Source organism: Pipistrellus kuhlii, unplaced genomic scaffold (genome assembly GCF_014108245.1).
Source record: "Pipistrellus kuhlii isolate mPipKuh1 unplaced genomic scaffold, mPipKuh1.p scaffold_m20_p_6, whole genome shotgun sequence".
NCBI lineage: Eukaryota > Metazoa > Chordata > Mammalia > Chiroptera > Vespertilionidae > Pipistrellus > Pipistrellus kuhlii.
The window spans coordinates 77871926-77896413 of record NW_023425562.1 but is presented as its reverse complement, the minus strand read 5'-3'; the positions used below and the strand labels follow the sequence as shown (position 1 = coordinate 77896413).

Genomic DNA, 24488 nt, shown 5'->3' with positions numbered 1-24488 from the left:
AGCTGGGTTGAGGTAAGGAGAGTGAGGCTCTTGTTCTGTTTAAATATAATATGTGAAAATCAAATTGGCCTCTTACCATCCACAGACTGGACATTTGTTTTTGTAGATAACATTTTTTAAGTCATCACCCATGGCTCTGAACTAAATAATTTTCACCAAGCATATTTAAAGGATTAATTTTTAGCCGAAGCCAGTTTGGCTCAGTGGTAGAGCGTCGGTCTGCGGACTGAAGGGTCCCGGGTTCGATTCCAGTCAAGGGCATGTACCTTGGTTGCGGGCATATCCCCGGTGGGGGGTGTGCAAGAAGCAGCTGGTAGATGTTTCTCTCTCATTGGCGTTTCTAGCTCTCTATCTCTCTCCCTTCCTCTCTGTAAAAAATCAATAAAAATATATTTTAAAAAATAAATAAAGGATTAATTTTTAAATTTTATTTATTTTGTTTTTACTTATAGGGAAAATGTTGCCACCAAAGTGGTATTCATAGGTGGGAACAGTTGTGAAATGAGTGACATTTATCCCCTGAAAGGGGTCACAGTTTAACACCTGCACCTTAGTGAGGACAAAGGTAGATGTGAGCAGCTGAAGCTGGAATCGATATCTTGCTTTCTAACATATCTTCTCTCTTTCACCAGGCTCCGGGCCACCCTAATTCATATGACTTGTACCCTAAAATTTGGAGCTAAAAATATATTACTTTAACTAGTGATTTTTGAAGGAAGAGATTCCAAACCCTATTTTAATTTCTAAGGCTACAGAATTCATGGTAAAAGCAGAGAAGAGAAAGAAGAAGTAAAGAAATAACAGAAATGAAAGCATCAATTAATGAAATGGAAAAAGAAAATCCAAAGTTTTATTTTTTGAAAGGCTAAAAAGAAAAACCAAAGATTTGTTTTCTGATAGGTTTTGGTTGAGATACAGAGGACATATGAATAAGTTAATAATAAAAATTTTAAAATCCTCAATTATAGTAGATATTTTAAAAATTAAAAGAGAATACACTGAACAACTATGGGCCAAAAAGCTTATAAATTTAAATGAGATTGACAGTTTTCTAGAAAAGTCTAAATTACTTAAACTGACCCAAGAAAAAAAAGAAAATCTGAATAAACCTGTATCCAGATTAAAGGAACTGACATGGTGGTGAAACATCTTCATGCCCGTGTCAGGGCTGGCTCCAGGGGTGTGGGATATGGCTGGGGCAGTGGCATGGTGACCCATGCTTAGAATGGCCTTGCACTGTGCTGTTATCTTGAAATTCCTTGTGCCACTCTCTGAAATAAAAAATTAAAAAAAAATTAACAAGGAGCTCCTCATTTTCATTTTATACTGGACCCTGCAGATTACTATCTACACCTGTATAATCTACAACTCCCTTTTAAGGTACTGATAACCCAAAGTTTTTCTGAAAATAGGAAAAGAAGGCAAGTTACTTAGTTCATTTGAGAAAACTAGTGTAACTTTTTGAACTTCCCAGATTCCTTGATCAAAGTTATTTATAAATTTAGGGATAAAATGTGATTTCCCCAGATCTGGCAGAATGTGACTAGCTACCATGGTCATTCAGTGCCTAAGAAGTTCAATATTATTGACCATACCGTTGAGTTGTCCTTTCCTCAAATAAAATTGCTCCCTACTTTTTCTTTTTTTTTTCTGGTCCCGGCAAGGAACATGTACACAAGCTTATCCTAGGTTCATTCTGGGCTGGTTGATGAGTTAACTATTTTAAGCTCTTCCGGCACTTGTAGACTTTTAAAGCCTTAATATGAAATTTTTTTCAGGTCACTTGCTAGTGAACCTTGGGAAGATTTAGCAGGTTGGCTTAATGCTTGTCCAAAGTCAGACTCAGCACTTTTGTCCGGAAACTTGAAGAAAATAAAAAAAGATGGAATTAGTCTTGGGAATCTCACTGAGAACACGATGGCCACATATTTGTTCTTTTCTACTGTCTCTGTACTTACAATCTAGCCAACTGTCTTTCTAGAAGGCAATCATGAGTTCATCTTTATGGCCCTATGGTTCTCATCACTCATTTTAATTAATAATCTGCCTCTGTTACTCAGTGAAAAATAGAATCCACTTCATTGATTCATTGATGTCTCAAAATATTGGTGCCTCTCTGCTTATTCACTTTCCCATTTTCTTCCTTGTTTTTATTTATTCATTTTTGATGAGAAGTAAGATAACTCATTTGTGGGATTTTCCTGCAGTTAAAATGTACCTGGAATTAAAAATTGTAAAAGTATTTGAGAACAGTGACCTCAGATAATTTTCTACAATTTAGATGTTAAAAAAATAACTAATAAACCCAAATTTGTCCCCCTCGTGAATTATACTGAGAGGAACAGAGAATTTCAAGGTGGGAATAAAAATCAAGTCTTGTTAACTGATGAATAAAATAAATCCAGAGACATAGAAGCATGGAACAGACTGATGAATTTCAGAAGAAAGGTGGGGGTGGGTGGGAGGGGAGTGATTAACCAGGGAACTTAAATGCATATATGCACAACCCATGCACACAGACAATAATGTGGTAAAGGCCTGGGAAGGGAGGGTGTGAGGTGGAGGGGGTCAATGGGAAAAAAAACAAAGAGGACATCTGTAATATTTTCAATAATAAAGATAAATAAATTAAAAAAGAATCAACTCTTGTAATATGAGAACAGAATCCCTTTATCCTTAATATGGGCTTTAATAGAGAGGTATTTAATAGATATTGGATAATTGGTGCCTGTTGTGGTTAATCTAAGACTTAGTGGGGTTCTTTCTTACTTTCTTTTTTATTTTATTTTTAATATATTTTATTGATTTTTTTTTACAGAGAGGAAGGGAGAGAGATAGAGAGCTAGAAAAGTCGATGAGAGAGAAACATCGACCAGCTGCGTCTTGCACACCCCCTACCGGGGATGTGCCCACAACCAAGGTACATGCCCTTGACCGGAATCGAACCTGGGACCTTTCAGTCCACAGACTGATGCTCTACCACTGAGCCAAACCGGTTTCAGCTAACTTTCTTTTTTAATAGGATACTGCCCTCAGTTCTGTGCTATGTGGATTTTCCCAACATAACTGCCTACTCATTAAAACCAGCAAAGGAGAGAGTCTCTTAGGAGGGCAGATGTTGCATCTTCCATAACACAATCAGGTGAGTGACATACCATTACCTTTACATATTCTTATTGAGTAGAAGCAAGTGACTGGTCTTGCCCATACTCAAGGGGTGGGACTTATACCCAGATGTGACTACCAGGCAGTAGGGAACATGGGGGCAACTGAGTGTTCGATCTCCATAGTCAGACTTCCTGGGTTCAAATCCTGGCCATATTACATACTATTTCCATGAATCCTGAGCATCTTATTAATCTCCAGCGTTCAATTTTCTCAACTGTAAAATGCAGTCTACTTACACTATCATCACAGGGTTATCAAATTTAAGCACTTCCAAATTTCCAGCCATTCTTGTGCCATGTTCATGATTGTTGCCTACTTTGTGTGCCTCCTAAAATATAATTCACTTACCATAATTTTCCCTTTAAAATGTAAATCAACTTTATTTAAGAAGCAAGTTTAATAATACCACTAGAAATTGAAAAAGAACTATTATTACCAGAAGCTAATTATAAACAGACATATTATCATTAATGAAAATTATTTGTTTGCAAAATTCATCTTGCACATATATTGTGGGTGGACTTATGCACTCTTAATAAAAACACTGAAAAAATTTAATATAGTTAATACAATGCCAAGCGCACAGGTAGTGCTTAATAAATGTGAACTATTCTCATTACATACCTAAGTTTGGCACTCAGAAGATATTGTGTATAGATGGGCAAATACATAACACAAGCTATTGGCAGGCACTGCAGAAAGTTCGAATTCTCTTCCTGTGTGTCTGGACTCAACTTCAGAATCTTTCTCAATATTGAGTTTTAGGCAGACGTCACCAATCAACAGGTGTTGGCAAGTACCAGAGAACACCTGCTGGCTTTCTAGTCAACAATAAATGAACTGACAGAGGAAAACAACTTACCAAAAAGGAAACCAATGACATGAAAAACAATTACAAAGCATTTGTCATTCAGCCCGTGCCGTCAATTCTGGACTCAATATTAATGTTGACTTTGAGACCTCTTGCTTCCTCATCTTGCTGCACAGCATGTGTAAAAAGTAACTCACACTCACTTTCATTAAAGCAAAATGAATGAGAGGGAAAAGCATCCACTCTTCATTAATAAAAGCAAATCCTTTCATTAATTCTAAAGCTTTGTTTGGTCCTAGGAGTTGCTGCTGCTTGGGAGGCCCAGGTGCAAAGCATCCAGATGATGATGAGTCCTGCAAATATTGTTTTTTTGCTGATAAGGGAGGTCTGCAGGACAGAACAGTCATGGGCAGCAAAAGTGATTAAGTCACTTGGATCAATGTCCAACCCAGGAGATTAGAGAAAGCTCAACAAATTAGGTTGAATCATAAATGGAGCCTTGGCTTTCAACCAGCCTTGGCTTGAACAACAGGCTTAAGCTAAGTACTCACTAATAGGTGAATAGGCTGGCCACAAGGTGTAGGGGAATGAACAGGGACTGCGGAGTCAGGGATCGGGGTTTCTGCTTACTGTATTTCCCTGAGCGAGATATGTGACTTCTCTAAGCCTGTGAAGAATAGGAAAGTTCCCAGGCCTCTGGCGAGGCCATGTGAGGAATGTTGGGTCAAGGTGCAGGGAAGGGTCAAAACTGGCATGAGAGTTTAGCCAAGTCTATGCCTAAAATGAACCATCACAATTGTTGTGTGGGGCAAGTGGGCTAAGGTATTTGAAAGTAGGTCTGACTCATAGAAAAACTCAGGAGAAAAAGTTACATATATCAGATATGTTTTATTCTGCATTATATTTTACATTTACTTATTTTAATATCTATGTTAAATGCCATAATTTCATAATACTGTATATTAATCTTCTATATGCGCCATATTTCATCGACAGCCTTCAACCCCCGGAAGGCGTCTGCATGTTCTCCTCGGCTTTCTGAGGAAGTGTGTCCTGCTCTCGCTGGTGCTGGCCCAGGCATTGGGAAGCCCTTAGGGATGGTAGGCAGTGGGAGGGAACAGCTGTGCAAAGAATTACCAACAAGAGCAACTAGGTGGAGAAAAACGTTTGCTGGGAGCCTATTATGAGCTCCAAGCCAGGTATCATGGGTGCAGTGGCAAACAAACCCCTGTCCTCATCACACCTACATTCGTCTGTGTGTGTGTGTGTGTGTGTGTGTGTGTGTGATATGTATGGGTAGGTGGTATCAGTCACATAATCACACACATCATATTAACACGCCATTGTGGGGAGTTAGGAACGAGAGGGATGTACTGTAGGAGGCAAGGCACGGACCCTGGAGCCACCACCATCTCTGCTTCCTCAGGTGTGGAATGGGGGAATTGTAATCCCCGCTGTATGGTGGGCTGTGAGGACTCATGCATTCACATGTATGAGGGGCTCACAAAGGTGTCGGGGGCAGAGCAGTCAATACTAGTTACTATGATCATGAATACAACTCTGTTGGTCAGCGTCCACTCTAGGCCAGGTGCTCAGGGAAGCACAGGGTAGCTGACACTGCTGTGGCATTCCCCTAGCTTCCAATGCTTTGCTCCTATTGGCTGGCACCTACTGAGGCCTCACAGACCTGCTGTGGCTATTTTGCACGGACAGGCTGAGAGTTAGTACCTGGGAGTTCACATCCCCGCGGTGCAGCCTGGGTACCTTGCCACCAGGAGAGCAAATGGGTCTGTCACTGTAAGCTCCCAGCTCCCAGGATCAGGCTGAGGCTGCTCCCCCCTGACTCCACTCCATGCCAAACGGCACCCTCCTTTGGCTCCTTCCCTGTCCCTCACAGGTGTCCCTGGGAATCACTTCTCTAATGAACCCTAGTCCCAGATCAGCTTGTGCAGACCTTGGTCATCAAGGAAGGCTTCCTGCAGGAAGCTCGAGGGGGGCAGAGAGGAAGAAGGGAAAGAGACCGAGGAAGATGCCAGGATGAAGGACAGCAGGTGCCAACACTCAGGAGCAGATAACCTTTAAGACACATGTGTCAAACACAAGGCCCGCGGGCCAAATCCGTGCCGCCTGGCCTTGCAATGTGGCCTGCACCGCACTGTCATCACTGCACTCCGCTGCGTTTCCATCAAAATGACAGTTTATGACTGTTCAGTAAACCATTCGGCCCGCGATTTAGGCTGGATTTTAGATTTTGGCCCCTTCTCTGATTGAGTTTGACACCCCTACTTTAAGAGATAGAAGGAGCTGGCAGGAGCCGGTGGGAATCGGGGCATCCAGGGTGAGTGTTGTGAGGCTCATGGGTCAGGGGGCCATCGTTCACAGAACACCCAAGTCCAGCTGAAGAAACGGGCTTTCACAAGGCACTGGGAAGCCACGGAAGCAGGAATGAGACACGATGAGGTTTGGGTTTTGAAAAGACCAACATGGCAGGTGGACAAGGACAGACTGGAGGGAGGCAATATGGAGATGAGCTGGGCATTTCTGCTGTGGTCTCGGTGGTGGGGGAAGAAGCAACAGACTGGGAAAAGGTTTAAACGGCAAAAAAAAGAAAAGAAAATCCCTTTGCCATTCAAATCATCATTTTGTTATTGAAGTCTAGATTTTCGTAAAGGTAGATCTTGTGATACACAGCTCATGAAATGGCCACTTGAGAATTTTTCTAAATTTGAATATTAAAATTTCTTTGTAACAAGTGCAATGAAGAGGAAACATTTGTCAAGTTTTAAAACCTTTATTCTTACTTTCAGAGAATTCTAAAAAGATACACAGATGAAATCTGACAACAAATGGATTTAAAATTCTAAAAATAATTCCATAGCAGGAAAAAAGCTTCTACTTACTTTAGCAATATGTATATATTTATTCAAATATAAAGATATAAATGTATACTTCTGAAATATTCTAAAAATATAACCTAAAAAGGAAAATCTTTATCAAATATACAGAAATATATAGAACACCTTTGGGAAAAGTGGTAGTAAAAATATATGTAAATAAACCATATGTAAACAAGTTTTAAGAAAACTTTTATAGGTATTGCAGAAATCTCTATGCATTTTCTATTTATGAAATTATACTGTCCCAAGAAGTTCAAGTTACAAAAGATGGGTTACACAGGGTGGACAAAAGTAGGTTTACAGTTGTGAGTATGCAAAAGAGTTTATTCTTATATTATTTATTAACTAGAGGCCTGGTGCACAAAATTCGTGCATGGGAAGGGGGGTCCCTCAACCCAGCCTATACCCTCTCCAACCTGGGACCCCTTGGGATGTCTGATTGCTAGGCCTAAACTGGCAGTTGGAATTTCCTCTCACAATCTGGGACCACTGGCTCCCAACTACTCGCCTGCCTGCCTGCCTAATCGCCCCTAACTGCCTCTGCCTGCCAACCTGATTGCCCCCTAACGGCTCCATTGCTGGCCTGATAGCCCCTAACTGCCCTCCCCTGCCAGCCTGATTGCCCTCTACAAAGTTCTCTTCCCTACTGGCCTAATCACCCCTAACCGCCTCTGCCTTGCCCCCTGACCCAGTGGCTTTGTCTGGAAAGACATCTGGAAGATATCTGGTCTAATTAGCATATTACCCTTTTATTAGTATAGCTTATTTGAGCAACTGTAGACCTACTTTTGCACTGTCCCATACAGTTAATCTATAATGTATGTACACTTTGCTACTGGCCCATTCTATAGATGGGGACATTAAGGCATGGTAAGTCACTAAATGTTTTTGAACTGTGGCTGAACAATAATATTGCCCCAGACCACAGATCATAAATGAAATACCATACATTTTTTTAAAAATGACACAAGCAAATTTCCATTAAAATATACCCATCCACATACAATTTAAAACTGTTCCTCCAGCTCCTGAATGTCATAGAGAAGATACATGCACTAAATAATAAAAAATTAAAAAAAAAACTTAATGATGCCACAGTAAGCCATTAAGGTCTTCTCAGAGAGGAGATTCTGACTTCATCAAAGCACTTCTTAAAATAGAGGTGTCCTCTCATTCCCTGATGATGTTCCTATTTTAAAGTGCAAAAATTTTTCCCCAAAAAATAATACATTAGCAGAGTTACAATAAATGGACTATCCATATTATCCCGAGCCCCAGACAATGGAGCTACGCTAGGTGTTGTGATTCTGTAAACTTATTTGGAAGCAGTAAAGATTCAAGTGGAGAGCTGGGTGGGGCAGGGACAGAAATGTCTGACTGGTACCCAACTAACTGACATGGAAAATGCAGGAGGAAGCAAGATCCTGGGCAACTTAAGTCAGGATGCTGCCGACATTGGTCACGTGTACGCTGCACTCTACCCTGTGGAGTGCCGGTATTACAGCTCTCAATCCGCCCCTCTGAGTCCGCTGTCTTCACTGCCACCACGGACAGTGCAGCTTCAGGAGCAGAAACACAGAAGAAAGAAATAAACACAGCATCAAAGGTCCCCTGTGCCGTCTCACGCTCCGGCTGGTGTAGTCCGCTGCTGAGTCTTGCGGCAGCCACAGCACCATCTCTGCGGGAGAGTAACAATTGTTGTTCCAGGTTGTGGTTAAAAAAAAAAATCTGTATTTTTTACAGAGTTAAATAAAGTATATCCCAATGGTACATCAAAGAAGTGTAATTCAATGAGGAATTATCTGCAAAAAAAATAAATGCTTAAACCAGAAATTATCTAGGTCTCTTGCCAAAGGTGTGGTTCGTCACCATAAATATGCATACTGTCCTTGCTGAAACCTCTGAGTTTCAAAATTCAGCTAGAATTCCTTCATTATTCTACTTGATTCAGTGCCGTTGATGTGCTCAGCGTCGAATACATTGCATCATGGGACCAGACTCCTGGGGAGGGATTCAGTAAGGCCTTCATTCAGAAATTCTACCTGCATGTTTCCTTAAATAACCACCAATCAGGGAATGCCCCTCAACTCAGTTAGCAAATAGCAACTCATTCTAGGCCAAATTTTAGGAGATTCTGTTGAAAACATAGATGGTTGACATTAAGTTTGAACATTACCATGGAATTCTATCAGCTTGCATGTTGGAAATGTTTTATCTCCACAGAAGATGATATTAGAGATTTCTCGGGCTTTTTCCCCACTTGAATAATTAACAGTGAGTACAGGGAAAGTATTACTTTGTGTTTAATACAGGCTGGCCCATACATAACACAAATATGTCCATGGTCTGTAAAGCAAGGCCCTGTGGTCATATAGTGTCCACCATCTGATTGATAAAGTTTTATTAGAATGTAGTCTTGTAAGGCAGAATAATGGCCCTCAAAAAAGCTGTTGCCCTAGTTCCCGAACCTGTGAGTATTATATCTTTTTACATGGCAATATATTACTTCAAGTGAATACATTACTTTGCAGGTCTTTGCAGATGTGATTAAGGTCACGGACACTGAGATGGGGAGATTATACTATATGACAGCCTGTCAGAGAGATAGGACAGAAGGAAGGGGGGAGTTTTAAGTCTGCAGAGAGACTCAGCTCACTCTGGGTAGCTGCGGAGAGGGAGGAACAGCTCATAAACCCAGAAATGCAGGTGACTCTAGAAGCTTGGGACAGCTCTCAGCTGACAGCAAGGAAATGGGGAACCTCAGTCCTTCAATCACAAGAATCCAAATTCCGCCAACAACCCAAAAGAGCAAGTGGATAGTTATTCCCTGAGAGCCTCCAGAAAGAGCCGCAGCCCTGCCAACACCCAGGTTTTTAGCCTGGTTAGCGCTGTATAGGACTTCTGACCCAAAGAACTGTAACACAATACATTTCTGTTATTTGACAAATTGCCTGAGGCTGTTTTCAAGCTACAAGGCAGAGTTAAATGGATGAGTGAGACCTGATGGACGGCGGGGAAAACCTGACATTTGCACAGTGGCCCTTTACAGAAAAAGCGTGTCCGCCCGTGATATTTACGTGCAAAAACTGGGCCAGCAGCACGCATGTATGGAACACTTAGTTGATTCCAGAATCTGAGCTAAGCATTTATTATCCATATCAACCATCTGATAAATACTACTTTGGTCCCCATGTTACAAATGAAAAATTAAAACAAGGAGGCAGATGGGTTAAGTAACTACTCAAGGTCCTCCCGGGAGTCGATGGGGAGCAGGGATTGAAGCCCGGGGCTGGCTGACTTGTGGGCTCAGCTCACCCCGTCACGCCCAGCCTCCCAGACGCTCACCGAGGCCTCTTATCGCTGGCAGAAGGCGATGGGGAGCTCCCGGCTGGGCACCAGGATGCCCAAGTGCAGCACTTCCACGGGCTCATGGTCCGTGGCCAGGATGTCGTATTTGCGGACGATCTGGAACACAGGTGCACAGAGAGGGAATGAGCCCTGGCCCCGCCCTGCGGAGCAGCACAGGACACAGGCAGGCAGCGGGGGCCTCACCCAGCACAGGGCCAGGTGCAGCTGCAGCTCGGCCAGCCGGCGCCCCACACACATCCTCTTCCCAACGCCGAATGGGAGGTGGGCGAAAGGGTTGATCTTCTTCTGCTCTTGAAGCCACCGTTCGGGCCTAAACTGATTGGCGCCTTCAAAATTTTCTTCGTCGGACCCCAACACCCGGGTATTTAGCATCAACACCGTCTACAAACACACGGAAACATGTGCCATAAAATAAGCAGAAGAAGGTGGTTGAAAAGCGAAACTTAACAAAAACGGTCACCTTATAGATATAAAAGTCGCCCACAAGTTTATAATAATGATGATTGCCAACATGTATGGAAGACTTGAAATGTGCCAGGCACTAAATAGGTAAATAACTTTAATACTCTGTATCACACTCTCACTACAAACCCAAGCATAGGTTTTATTATTATCCCCATTTTACAGATGAGAAAGATGAGGCTCCCAGGTCTATACTTGAACCCAGGTCTGTCCCCATAGCCATTACTCCTAATCCTATACAATGCAACACAGGTCAACTATGCACTACAATCTATTTATTTGCAAAATGAATGTTTTCTCTGTTAATATTTTTAGGGGGACCGGATGCATATTTCCAAGCTTTGTAAGGTACAAAAATAAACAAATTCTACTCACTCCTTTGGGCAAAGCATATTCACCCAGAACGGTCGCCTTGTCAAGAGTCCTGGTTGTAAACGGCACACTGGGCGTAAGCCTGGGAAAGCAAAACCCAAGATGCATGGCGGGCACAGACCAAGTGCTAGCTCAAGTGCTGATGGGAAGGCATTCTGCTTCAGTAAAGGATTGTCCCATTAAGTTCCTATGCCAAAAGGGGAACTGGTCACGGTTCTTCACAAAGAGGTTCTGTCTCTTGTTTTATTGGGTTGGCACCCACCCTCCACCACCCTGCCCCCAACAAGCCTGCTTGGTAGCTGTTCGGAGTGGCTTCCCCTGCTTTAGCCTAAACTTCAAATGTCTTCCCCCTGAATCTTGATGTTTGTTCTAGGTCAGTGGTCGGCAAACCACAGCTCATGAGCCACATGTGGCTCTTTGGCCCCTTGAGTGTTTTAATGCCACTTCTTCAAAATAGACTCACCCTAGTTGAAAACCGACTTCTGCGCATGGGCCACGAAGTTTCAATCACACGGTATGTGCGCGCCCGCCCGCATGTGGTATTTTGTGGGAGAGCCACACTCAAGGGGCCAAAGAGCAGCATGTGGCTCGCAAGCCACAGTTTGCCGACCACTGTTCTAGGTTTCTCCTATTCACTATTCATATAGTTAAAGATATTTCCTTTTAATCCTAAAATGGAATGAGTTTTGTTTCCCAGAAAGGACGTAAAAAGAATTTTCAAAGACATTTTTTATTATTTATTTACATATTTACTTACTAGAAGCCCAGCGTGCAAAATCGCTCGGCCCCGCCCACCTGTGTCGGACTTTGGTCATTATGGTGTTAGGGCCACTGGGTTTTTATAATATAGATTTATGCATTTTTGTTACTTCTCCTGAGGATATTTTTTCACTGATTTTTAGAGAGTGTAAAGGAAGGGGGGTGGGGGTAGTGAGAGAAAGAGAGAGAGAGAAACATGAATGTGAGAGAGACACATTAATTGGTTGCCTCACACACTGGCTCTCAACCTGCAACCCAAGTATATGCCCTTGATCAGGAATCGAACCCTCAACGCCTTGGTGTGTGGGCCGATGCTCTCACTGAGAACACTGACTAGGGCTTTGAGGACATTTTATACCAGAGGCTCAGTAATAAAGATGTCTCTATGTCTTATTATATAATAACATGGTTCCCTCGCTGGCTTTCATGTCAGACCCTCCAGGCCAGCCCAGAACCCTAATTAGTGCTCACCACACCCATGAGAGGATGATTCTTGCCCACTTAAAGGGCCCATCACTGACTTTCCAAGATGTCACAGAATTCGCCCAAATGACTCAGGGAATGAGTGATGGAAATGGAATGTGTTCCTGGGGTTCTTTTTTTCCGGTTTGAGAAAAGTTTCAGAATCAACTGTGGGAACTGTATTGCGGGAGGAGGGAATGACCCCTTACTGTGTATTTAAGAGAGCAGAGCCCTCCCATATATATAGCTCAGGCGTGTGCACTTACCGCATGGACTCTTTCAGACAGGCCTTTAGATACGGCATATTCCTCACATCCTCTGCCCGCGGCACCCGATCCTCAGGCAGCACGCTCTGAATTTCCTCCAGCAGCTTTTGTTGCACACGGCGATTACGGGATAAATTGTAGAGGACCCACAGCAAGCTGTTTGCTGTCTGAAAAACCAACGGACACAAACGTGAGTTTCTGCAAAGAAACTGCCATGCAGCCTGTCTGAGCTGGACGCAGGGCGATGCAAAAGTAAACAACCAACAGGCCAGCGATACTTTCTCCATGCCCTCGTTGGCTATGCCCTAAATGAACACAAGCATGGAGAGTCAAACCTACCTTATACAATGTACCAGTGAAGGCCAGTTTGTGTATTGAGGGAAGGAAATAGAATCCCATCAATAACGGCCCCGTCAGGATACTTAGAATGTCGTGTGGCACACAGATGGCTGGGGCACAAAGAAACACATGCAGAACCCAGTGGAGGGGACGCCAGGCGGGTGGACAGGCTCAATGCCAAGGTCAGGATGTGATAACGATTACTATCATGCCAGGTGCTACCAATGGGGTCAGTACTGCATGTGAGTCTAATAATTATCTCAAAAGAGCTTAATTAGAGAATTATTAATATAAAATTGACATAAAATTGAGTGGGGAATGAGCAACAGAGATCCCAGAGTGTTGCTATAAGAGATTTCTTTTCTTTTCTTTCTTTTTTTTTTTTTTTTTTTTACAGAGAAAACACACAAGAAACCGTATTTCTGGAATTTAAAAGAAAGGTGTTGTTTGTGTGTGTGTGTGTGTGTGTGTGTGTGTGTGCTTGTGTTTTTTGTTTGTTTGTTTGTTTGTTTTGTTTTGGCACACCCTAAAATTTTACCACAAAAATATTAAGCTATTATCTACTCTCGGGGTTCCAGCCACACGCAAAGCGCCCTCGTGGGATAGCGCCAACACCCAAACAAGAAACTGTGGCACCGAGCCGAGTAGTTCACGGTGCCGGCCACAGTCTGACACAGGCTCCTGCCTTCCAAGTGGCACCTTGATTTCCTTTTGGCGGAAACAGCCAAGTGCAGCTTTTAGCGTCGTAATGTTCACCACTGTTAGCCACAAGTATTTGTTCTGGAGGCCTTTTTTTTTTTTTTTTTTAGCCAATTTAAGCCAAACAGTCCCTTACAAGTGCTCATCGTGTCCTCGCTCTGTAGACACGAAGACGCTTTCCCTCGGCACATGCGCCAGTCACATGAACGAGCAAAGCACAAGGCGGCTCGGAGCCCTGGCGTGTATTATTTTTGGAAGAAGATGTCCCCCAGGCAGGCTTCTTCGTGTCAGAGGGCTGGCAGCCTCGGCTCCCTCCGTCGTGGACCGATGGCATTAGTACCAGAGAGTAATTTTCAGACAGGAAGCGGGCGGAGCTGCCAAATTAGATAGATGTCAGATTTCCCCCATTTGCCAAGGGAGACTTTCAGAATAGCCAGGGCTAAAAAAGAAACAGATTGAGCCCTATCAATGGGTCCCTCACCGCAAGCACCAAACAGAGTTTCCAAAAGGCAGATAACTGTAGCTTTCACCAAAGCCCGGAGACAGCCCTGCCTGCCGGGGCAGCTGGGGGCGAAGTGGCGGGGAAGTGGCCTGTGGAACCTCCTGGCACCAACTGTCCTGGCCTGACCTTCGTCACAGCGTCTGTCTCATCGCTGGCTTCCTGTTTGCACTCTCTCTCCACTGGGTCCACTCTCCACCCCCCAGCCAGAGCCCACTTTACAAAGCATAAACTTTATCGAGACACTCCTTGCTTAAAGAACTCAAAAAGCTTTCTCTCACAGGTGCAATAAAATTTAAATGTTGTACGAAGGCTCCTGGTTAACGTGGCCCATGGATTTCTCCAAACTCAACTCTGAGCACATTTGCTAGGTCACCAGCTCCATCTCTCTTTCTGCCCCAGGCCCTTTGCACAAGCTATTTCCTCTACTTGGAGAGCTCTTCGACCACATCTTCCCATGATTGGCTCCTCAACATGCCGGTGTCAGCTCCAGAGCGGGAGCCCTCCCCCATTTCTCTTACATCACCCCGATGGCTCCCTCCACGCTCATACCCCTATCTGAAGTAATCACATGTATTTGTTTAAATGTCTATCGTCTGTTCCCCACTGCTGTTCCATAAGGAAAACTCGTTCATGGTGGCATGTCAAGAATCTAGAATAGTGCCTGGCACATAGTAGTTCCTGAACTCTTTCATTAATTGAACAAACATTTATTGAGCACCTACTATATGCCAACTATTCTACATCCTATGAATGCAGTTGGGGACCAAACCATGCCATCACCCTCATAAAGCTCACGTTCCAGTTGAACAGAGAAATGGGTGCAGCTTTAGTTTGAATCGCTCTAAGGAGTCATGATCCCATAGGAAAGTGAGATGAAACGGATTCCCACTTTTGATAGCCTTCTGGGTCATGAGATGACATCAGAACCTTCATATATATATATATATATATATATATATATATATATATATATATATATATATTTCATTGATTTTTAACAGAGAGAAAGGGAGAGAGATAGAGAGCTAGAAATGTCGATGAGAGGGAAACATCAACCAGCTGCCTCTTGCACACCCCCTACGGGGGATATGCCCGCAATCAAGGTACATGCCCTTGACCGGAATCGAACCTGGGACCTTTCAGTCCGCAGACCGATGCTCTATTCACTGAGCTAAACCAGCTTCGGCGACATCAGAACCTTTCTATCTCCTGATGTAGAAAATGCTATTTTTTTTTTCTTCAGATAAGAAACACTGTGGAAAGGGGAATAGCAAGAAAAAGAAGTGAACTTGTATAGAATCTTCTTAGGGTCTCTTTGTGCAGGAAATGTTAGGCCTCTGAGGGATAATAATATGCATGACTCCATCGAGAGCTCAACAACCAATCAAAGCCAGTTAAACCCACCTGAACACTTGTCAGCATCTGTGTTTGGAGCCTGACTGACTGAGTACCTACTGGGAGTGTCTGCTGCCTATGGCAGGGATGGAATCTTGGTATTTAAAAGGAGCTGTTTCAGTTAAACTAAAATCAATGTTTCCCAAACTCGCCATGTTTCCAATGTAAAGCATAAAGAAAGAATTGGACTGGCAGAGAGTATTTCAAAATTTTTATAATAAGTTACAGCCACAGTTAGTTAGCATGCATGACCACCTAAAGTAGGTCCAAGTTTTGAAAATTTAAAATTTCAATTGGTGTGGTGTGGAATTTACTGCTTCTGCATTCCAGAGACAGTTGGCATGTTTATCACAGCGCTATGCCCTGCTCTGGTGTGCTGTTGCTAGGACAGAGTCATTGACAGAGTTTTCCTCCTAAGGTGTGAGGAGAAAGCCTAACCCTAACCCTAACCCAAACCTTAACCCTAACCCTAACTCTAACCCTAACCCTAACCCTAACCCTAACCCTAAGGTCTCCCATGGCACCTGCTGAGGGACTTCTTAACTTTGCACAGCTGGAGCTCAGTTAATCCTCGGGAAATGAATGAATTGAATGACTATTTAAAACCCATCACAATGAAAGGTGTCCCAGACTGTTTAGCAAAGAGCCACCACCCTCACCGTCTCCACGGCCGCCAGCTGGAGCTCCGTGACGGCGGCGTACAGCTCTTTCTTGGAGAGCTGGTTGCGGTGGTAAATGTCACAGAGGAAGTCCGCGTCGGGCTGCTCCGCGTGCTTCTCCAGCCGGCGGTCAATGGAAGATTTGACTGTTGATGAAAAGGAAGAGGAAGCCAGCTGAACATGAGGGTGAGGAAGAGGATGGGAGGGAACCTAAGATGAAATTCTTGCAACACCCAAAAGGGCTTTTGGGGGACATTGTTAGGTGAGCCCTACTGCCTCATTGAGTCATCAAAGGTGGGTGGGTGCTCACATGACTAGGGCTTCTCAAAGTGCACCAGTCACCTGGGCATCTTCCTTCAATGCAGACTCGGAACCGAGGGTCCAGGTGGGCCTGGACGTCTGCATTTCTAACAAGCTCCCAGGTGATGCTGTTGCTACTGATCTGTGGTCACATCTTGACCAGCAAGCACTTAGAGCAGGGAGGAGACCATTATGACACAGATGGGAGCTGGGTCCACACTCAGAATCAGGCCCAAGTGTCTAGCTGATATGGTCACGGATACAGGCAGACATGCTAATATAGGGTGTGGCTCCCAAATCTTGGCTATAGAAGAGGGAAGAACACCCTCTCCCAGTGTTATCTTTCTCTCTCTCTCCCTCTCTCTCTCTCTCTCTCTCTCTCTCTCTCTCTCTCTCTCTCTCTCTCTCTCTCTCTCTCATTACACACACCCCCACACCCCCACGTGCAGTGCCATGAATGTTGACGATAATACTAACATTTTCTAAGGTTTGTGAATTACATTCTAGGCTGCCCTCCCTCACTTCAGTCCCTGACAGGAGCTACCACCAGAGAAATAGTAGTGGTGATGGTGACAATGACAATGACGACACTAGTGGTACAGGAGCTTGAGTCTGAGCTGTAGGAACCTTTCTGATTGGCTTCTAGCCCTGGCTTTGCCATCACTGGGTATGTGATGTTGAGAACGTTACTTAACTTCTTGGTGCCTCAGTTCTGTTACTTGGGGCTAATGGAAGGATCTAACATAAGTATTTAGTGGGAACTAAGTATGTTTAGTAAATATATATAATATAATATATTATCTTAGGATAACCTCTAGCATCAAATATTCCCTCCATAATGTAGCAGAAATGGCTCTGATGCATTGAGATACTGTCATAATGCCAGACTTTCACATGATCTATATTAGACCTAGAAGTAATTACATTGAGGGGAGCACTCTTATTGCTGTTGTTGCTGTTGCTGCTGCTGTTGAGAGCCCATTGTAGAGGTCAGACAGCTGATGATGAAAAGGAGGCAGCATGCTGGGCCACCCCGCCACCCCAGTGACAGACCTGGAGCTTGAACCCAGGTAACTCTGACTCCAAAGTTCTCGCTTTTACCACTCACTTCTTATTTCCCAAGACAACACAACGCCACCTCCTGCCTTTTCCTTAGAATTTGTCTTCACTAGAGTGATCCCCACACTTGTGTTTGCACAGCTCGAAAGAACCAGGAGGAGCAATTCCATCAGAGGATCTAGGTAGGCAGGCCACAAGGTCATTGCAGACCTTAGCGGCAGCTCGGGAGACAGGGACTGGGTGTGGCTGTTACCTGACTTGAAAATCGTGTCCCAGGCCAGCGTGTGGGCCTGCCAGATCTTGGTGTTGAGAGTCTTGTGCAGCTCCACCGGGGTGACCATCAGCCTCCCAAATGTGCTCATCATCTACAAGGAACACAAGTGCTTTTCATCCCTCTTTCCCTCCAGGACGACGTTCTCTCTGGTCCAGGAACATCTGCACATGGCACCCTGCGCTCCCCAAAAGCCAAAGTTCAAAGCACACCCCCAGGCCTCTGCTCCCTCAGTAACATAGTCAAAATCATCTTTGGGATGATGGATTTTTCAATGGATTTAAATAACAACTTGCTCTTACAACCTACATGTCAAGAAAGAAGGAGCCCTGTTGGCGTGGCTCAGTAGTTGAGCGTCGACCGATGAACCAGGAGGTCATTGTTCAATTTCCAGTCAGGGTACATGCCCAGGTTGTGGGCTCCATCCCCAGTGTGAAAAGCTCAGGAGGCAAGCTGATCCATGATTCTCTCTCATGGATCCCTCTCTCTTCCTCTCTGAAATCAATGCAAATATATTCAATATTTTAAAAATAAGGGGAAAAAAGGAAACTATAACTTATATTCACTTGAATTTCTGAACTTCAGCCATTTCCATGCCAGTTTCACAGTATCTATTACATACACACACAACCCAAATGATTCAAAAATTTTAAATCTGAACATTTTCAGGCTTTTGAAAACAGTAATTTAATCAACTGATCTTTAATTATGCCTAAAGGTCTAACGTACATCTTCATTATATGTGCCTAGGTGCACATCCATGCAGGGAAATACACCGCACACACTGAAATGAACTATTGTAATAAGATCTGTGTGCATGCCCCTCTTGGGCGATGACTGAATGATCTGTTGGGAGCCCAGTGCTCTCCCCTGCGGATGCTCACTGTTTTGATGGACATGATGAAGTTCAAGGCTTCATCCCCGGCGTTCTTCTGGAGGAGCCCAAATCTCTTCTCATAGAGCACAAGGCAGATGCCTGTTAATAAGATAATGGCCACTGTTACCCAACCTGGACTCCTGACTACCTGGCTACTGAGGGCTCAATTCCATCTCAGAAAGATGAGGTCATTTCTAAGGACACAGGAGAAGCGAAGGGTCTGAGCGTCTGATCACCCTTCTAGAAATTACCTGCAGGCCCAATGACCCATGGCCCGCAGAACCTCCTGGTCAGAAATACCACTGTGCCAGCGTAGCCATTTCCATACAGGAGTGAATCTCTCCCGTACGTCTCGCTTTTGTCAGAGTTTATCACTGACATCACACGCAGTAGGCATCGTGAATGGCCTACCCGGTACTCATTCTCCCTCATTTCTCCCCTCAGACACCCCGAACTTTTAGGGTGTCAGAATGTCAGTCCTCAGGCAGTGAGTCAACATGGGTCTAAGACGCTGACAAGCCTGCTCCCTGATTCTCCTGCTTCCTGGATCCACTGAAGCAGCCAAATGAGCCAGGTCTGGTCAGTGAGACCAGAAGAAAATCCTCCCTGGCTTTCTAGCTAGAGCAGGAGCTGTACCCCCTTTCCTGCTCCCTTTGCCTGAAAGGCAAATGTGCGGCCGGAGGGGCAAGACCAATTTTACATCAAGCCAACAAGTAAGGCTGGGTGGGCGAGAAGATGCCCAAGCTGGGCTCCCCCACAGCATCACCCAGTGTGGCCCAGACTGCCTTCCTCTGGCCTTCCCACAAGGCTACACAATAATCTTTAAACCGCCGCAGTCAGATTCTCTTTGACTTGCAAACAGATGCATTTGATACTCCTTAATTTGAGTATTTACAGTGGGCATGTTCCAAAGCATACGCTTATTTTCTCCTCTGTAATCATCCCCTCTCTGCACCCCTCTTTCCCCTAACACCTTCTGTGGGTTTCTTGTTTGCATGGAGCTTTCTCTTGGGCTCAGATGCATGGTCTGTAAATAAAGCGAAGCGACAGGTCAGGACAAAAGCTACCACCCTCAGGGTGCCATGTCCACTCCCTCCCATCAGTATCCAGAATGACCCTTGCCGCTAATCAAACCATGCCACCCTCCTGCTAAAAGCACTACTGTCACTCCCAGGTTCAAAGTCAAACTCCGTCCCTGGTTTACATGGGTTTGCATGGCTGGCTGCTGCCTTCCGCCCCACCCCTCCTTCCCTCCCCTGCAGGATATGCCCCAGTTCTAAATGGCTTCCTGCTCCTTCAACATAATCTCTGTTCCTCCACCTGGAACATTCCTCCTTCCCTCACTCTCACCTGGCGAACTCCTACTCCTCCACCAGCTGAGATGGCACCTACGCCACAGAGCACCCCAGCCCGAGCTCAGCAGCATCCCTCTGGGGTTCACCCGTGGCCTGAGCCTGTGTAGTCTATTGAAATTGCCTTGCCTGCACCCTACTGGGCAGTGAGCTCATCCAGGCAGGGCTCTGCTTCTCATCCTCAGAGCCATCCTTGAAGAGCGTGATCACATCCCGTTCTGTTTAAAAGTCTCCATGCCCCCCCCCCCCCATGGGACTCAAACTAAAAGTCCTTGCCGGACCTACAGGCCCTGGCTTGGTCTTCCTCGGCTCCTCTTCCCCCTGCAATCCACTCACACCAGCATCTCGAAGTTCCTCAAAGGCAAGTTCGTGCTTCTGCCCAGGGCATTTGCACTGCCTGTGTCCACTCTCCAGGACAGCCTTCCAACAGATACCCCTTCTTTAGGTCTCAGCTCAGGTGTCTCCTTACGAAAGCGGAGTTGCCCCATCCAGGCACCTATGTTCTTTCTCGGGCCTCTTTTCCCTCAGCAGAGTGTATGTTGAAATGTGTTTGTCAATTGCCACCCCTACTAAAATCCAAGTTCCAGGTGAGCCAAGATGTTGCCTGTTTTATTCAAAGCTGCGTCCCTAACACGGTGCCTGGCACACAGCAGGTGTTCCATAAGTGCTTGTTGAGTGCCCATACCAACAGCCCAGCATGCAAACTGGGCGGAAAGCATTCAGAAGGCCACCATGGCCTTTCCTGCTCAGAATAGTGCAGAATTCCAAAGAGCTGTCAACTTGCTCACAGAGCCACCTTTATCCGCAAAATCACTTGCAAAGTCAGATGATGGAGACAGTGGAGACCACTTACTTTCAAATGACCATTTGTTCAGCTCACTGTATAAGTCTGCAACGTGGCCTCTCTCATCACAGAGCTCGTCCAGTCTGCCCATAAAATCAGCCAAGACCTTAGAAGAAAGGAACAACAAAAACGCATTTTCGTCTTGGAGGGAAAACAAAACAGAGCAGCGAGCTAACCTCAGGTCTTGTTACCTTGGGCATTCCCTGGCCAGCCGGGTACCCCCTCTGCAGCAGCACCAGCTCTATATTTTCCTGGGGAGCCCACCTGACACCCTAGCCACCTTGTCCTGGGCTATTTCCTCAGCTTTTCCCGCTGCCACCCTGAAGCTAAAGGTTTCAGCCTTTGATCTAAATTTAAAGAAAGGAAAACATCTCTTCTAATCAGAACGGGGACTAAGCCACAAAGGGGAAATCAGTCAAGTGTCGCTGCTGGCACAACATCTCAAAGGCTGTGATGCTATAACTACCCTGAGGTTTGCCGTTTCCATATCTGGGCAAGCAAACATCTCTTTACTGATTGGTATTGTGTCAGGCGTGTTGAACTTGGAGCCAGGAGATCTGCAAATTCTGGACGCAGCTCCCTGGCTAAATAGCTCTGTGACCTTGGCCGAGTTATGTAAGGCCAATAGATGCCAGTTCCAAAATCGGGGCTTTGGATGAATAAAGCCTCTCATTTCCTGAGGCTTCCACAGAGCCACGGGCTGCACCAGGGTGTTTTCTTAGCTGATCCCTACAATCTTCTGAGGGAGAAAGTCCTGTCATTTCTCCCATTTCCCAGGTGAGAACACTGAGGCATAGAGAAAGGCGAAGGCACGGGCCCTTGGACACAGAACTGAGGAGCACCTGTGCTGGGCCTGGAACAAAGCCCCTGTGCCGACCCAGCCCACCGGGGAGACAAGGATGCTTAGTTTGCCCACTGAGTGCATCTAAATGTCCTCTGAATTAGCTGCCATAGCTGCCACAAAATATTTAGAGATTTCACACAAACATATTGATTTTCCACTACTTGTCGTCATAAGTAATTGCAGGGTCTGGCGACACCGTGTCAGCATTCCCACGGGGCAGTCATTTGCTGAAACTGGGACAGCTGTCACCTCCAGGAAAATCACGCGCTGTTCTGTTGGCTGAAACCCCTACAGGGCCTGCCCTATGCGTGCACCTTCATTACCTGGCCCCTGGAAGCCCTGAACCTGCCATCTTTCACCCATACAATCCATGGGGGTATAAGCTCAGTTCAAAATGAACACCCAGAGTGAACACCCAGGAAGAAAAAGAGATTATTATGCTTAAATCCTCCCCTTCAGCCCCCTGTTGGCTAAATGATATGGTTCTAAATACCTTCGCCTGGCACAGATCTGCCTTCCATGCAGCCTCATTTCAGAAAAGGCCCACCCTGAATGCACTGTTCTCTCAGCTCTCCGTGCCAGGCACAGGCCTCCATATTGGCAGCTGGCTATTCTTTCTGCCAGGATGCCTTTCTCTGCCTTCTCTGGCTTGTAGACTCCTACTCATCCTGCAAAACCCAGCTCAAATGTCACTACCAAGGAACTTCATAAGCATCCTCTCCTTTAGTCGTCACAGCAAATCTACAGAGTGAGAATTGCCACTCCCATTTTACAGCCTGGGAAGCTGAGGCTCAGGGAAGTTAAAGGGTACAGTCAGGTCACATGGCATGGATGGCGGATGCTCATATCCAAGACTGAGGGATACAAAAGTCTGTGCTTGTAACTACACCCTTAATGCGATATTTTAGAGAAAGGGGAGAGAAAGGGGGAAGAAAGGCTTCGGGGAAGGAAGACGGGGAGAGGAATGAGGAGAACGTGAAGCCCTCCCCCTCCCCCCGAATCATCCAAAGCGCCCGCTTTGCCCTCTGCACTTTGTAGCTGTGACTTAAGGCTCCACAAACACCCTCCCTCCCCCAGAGACCCTGAAAAGCTGGCCCAGCCTGCACACCTCATTGATTTTGCCGTCCAGCTTCATAATCTCCACCGGTTTCATTAGTTTCTTCTGAAAGGCACTCCGGACCCTCTGCCAGTCTTCCCCTTCCCTGGGAGAGAAGTCTGTCTAGAGCAAGTTGCAAAGACCAGAAGGAAGAGGCAGATTCCACCCCTCCACCCCCTGTCCCCCTCCCCACTCCCTCCCCGCCAGCAGACTCACAGGATGAGCAGCCCGTAGCCCTCCTGGCGGTAGTCGCGATAGGCCTTCCAGGGTTTGATCTCCAGCCGCTGCGGGTACGCGCTCTCGGCGCGGTACAGCGCTTCCAGCAGGCCGGGCGAGCCCAGGTGCACCGAGTCAAAGGAGCCGAGCTTCATGCGGAAGATCTTGCCGTACTTCTTGTGGAACTCCGCCTACAGCGGGCACACAGCTTGAGGTCAGCGCGCATCCCTGACAGTCCAGAGCGCGTCTCCCCTCTCCCGCCTCCCCACCTCTCCACCCCCGAGAGCCCGCGCCTGGGGCAGTGTTGGGAGCGCCGGCCAGGGAAGGGAGAGGGAGAGGGGAAGAGAGAAGGAGAGGAACTTGGGGTGCGGCGAGGCATTTACCAGAGTGTCGTGCTGCTTCTTGAGCCCCCCTCTCCAGAGGATCTCCAGCAGGCTCCCCAGCAGTGGCCAGTTGGTGGGGCCGGGCAGGGCGGCCGCGCTCTGCGCCTCGCCGCGTCCCAGCAGCGGGCAGAGGGGCACCTCGGGCGGCCGAGGGGGCGCGCACGCCGTGGATGTCACGGGTCGGGGGGGCTGCCCGGGGCTGCGCATCTGCTGCAGGAAGGCGACCAGGGAGCGGCTCTTCCTGATGGGGGAGCTCATAGCCGCAGGGAGGCTGGGCGCGGGGGACCACGCGGGGACCGAGGAGGGCGAGGCTGGCAAAGGGGCGCCCGCTGGGTTGGGGAGAGCGGCGACTCTGGGAAAGAGGCAAGGAGGACCAGCAGAGGTGATGGAGGGGGCGGAAGAGGGACGGAAAGGACCGGGGCGAGGATGCTCTGGCTGCGCTGTGCTGCAGCCTCAGGGCGCAGGTGACGGCGAGCGGCCGCAGAGGGGAGGGCAGCCGGGGCCGGGGCCTCTTGGAAGGCGAAGGGAAGGGATATTGGTCTGCCCTTGGGTCTGCAAGTCTGAATTCCGGCTCTGGAGCCGCGAAGTGGAGATGTCAGGGAGGGTAGCAGAGATGCCTCGGGCTCTGGGTTTTTCCTCTCCACGGTCCATGCCCGGGGACCAGTATTTATGGAGACGGGGCAGGCCCGGGTGGCCAATGAGCCGCGGAGCGGGGCGGAGTGGGTCCTGGCTTGCCCGGCCCGGAGGAGGGAGCGCCGGGGAGGCTGGAATAGGATGGAGTCAGCGAGGTGAGCGAGGGCGCCTGTGCCTCGGTGACCGGTGCTCTGCTCTCAGGGCGGGCGGAGCGCGGACTCCACCCCGGAGATAACCCCCAGGCGCGCTGAGTTGCCGGGAGGTCACGGGGTGTGCGCCGGGCGCCTCCCGCCCTCCCCGGCGGCGGCGGACTGGCAGTGGCAGCGGCAGCCTGGGCTTGCACAACCCCGCTGCCAGGCGGGCGGCGGGGTCTCCGAGTGCAGCCCGGGAGGCCGCCGGCGCCTGTCGGGGCCAGGAGCCCGCGCGCCTCCGGGGCGCAGGTTCATGCCACCC

General features: G+C 46.8%; 1 protein-coding gene across 4 annotated transcripts; it reads right to left on the bottom strand.

Moving 5' to 3' along the window:
- Positions 1-7638: 7638 nt before the first annotated feature.
- On the bottom strand, positions 7639-24251 carry LOC118708044 (1,25-dihydroxyvitamin D(3) 24-hydroxylase, mitochondrial). Of its 4 annotated transcripts, none has more exons than XM_036418962.2 (12): positions 23403-24251; positions 23020-23210; positions 22816-22909; positions 20873-20969; positions 18675-18766; positions 17773-17884; positions 16161-16306; positions 12567-12733; positions 11083-11161; positions 10227-10626; positions 8876-8883; positions 7639-8552 (listed from the first exon to the last, which is right to left on the bottom strand). In XM_036418962.2, the coding sequence occupies exons 1-10, from the start codon at positions 23658-23660 to the stop codon at positions 10231-10233; spliced, it is 1632 nt and encodes a 543-aa protein (XP_036274855.1). In that variant the 5' UTR covers positions 23661-24251; the 3' UTR covers positions 7639-8552; positions 8876-8883; positions 10227-10230. The 4 variants fall into 4 exon arrangements, with proteins under 4 accessions (XP_036274855.1, XP_045430441.1, XP_036274856.1 ...); XM_045574485.1 differs by lacking the exon at positions 8876-8883 and having other exon boundaries at positions 7639-8554; positions 10222-10341; positions 10429-10626; positions 23403-24247; XM_036418963.2 differs by lacking the exon at positions 8876-8883 and having other exon boundaries at positions 10218-10626.
- Positions 24252-24488: the final 237 nt, after the last annotated feature.

Excerpts from the sequence above, each read along its gene's own strand:
- LOC118708044 (XM_036418963.2), bottom strand. The coding sequence starts at position 23,660 with ATGAGCTCCCCCATCAGGAAGAGCCGCTCCCTGGTCGCCTTCCTGCAG. Across the intron at positions 23,211-23,402 it reads AGAAGCAGCACGACACTCTG|GCGGAGTTCCACAAGAAGTA; the intron begins GTAAATGCCTCG and ends TGCCCGCTGTAG. Across the intron at positions 20,970-22,815 it reads TGGACGGCAAAATCAATGAG|GTCTTGGCTGATTTTATGGG; the intron begins GTGTGCAGGCTG and ends CTTTCTTCTAAG.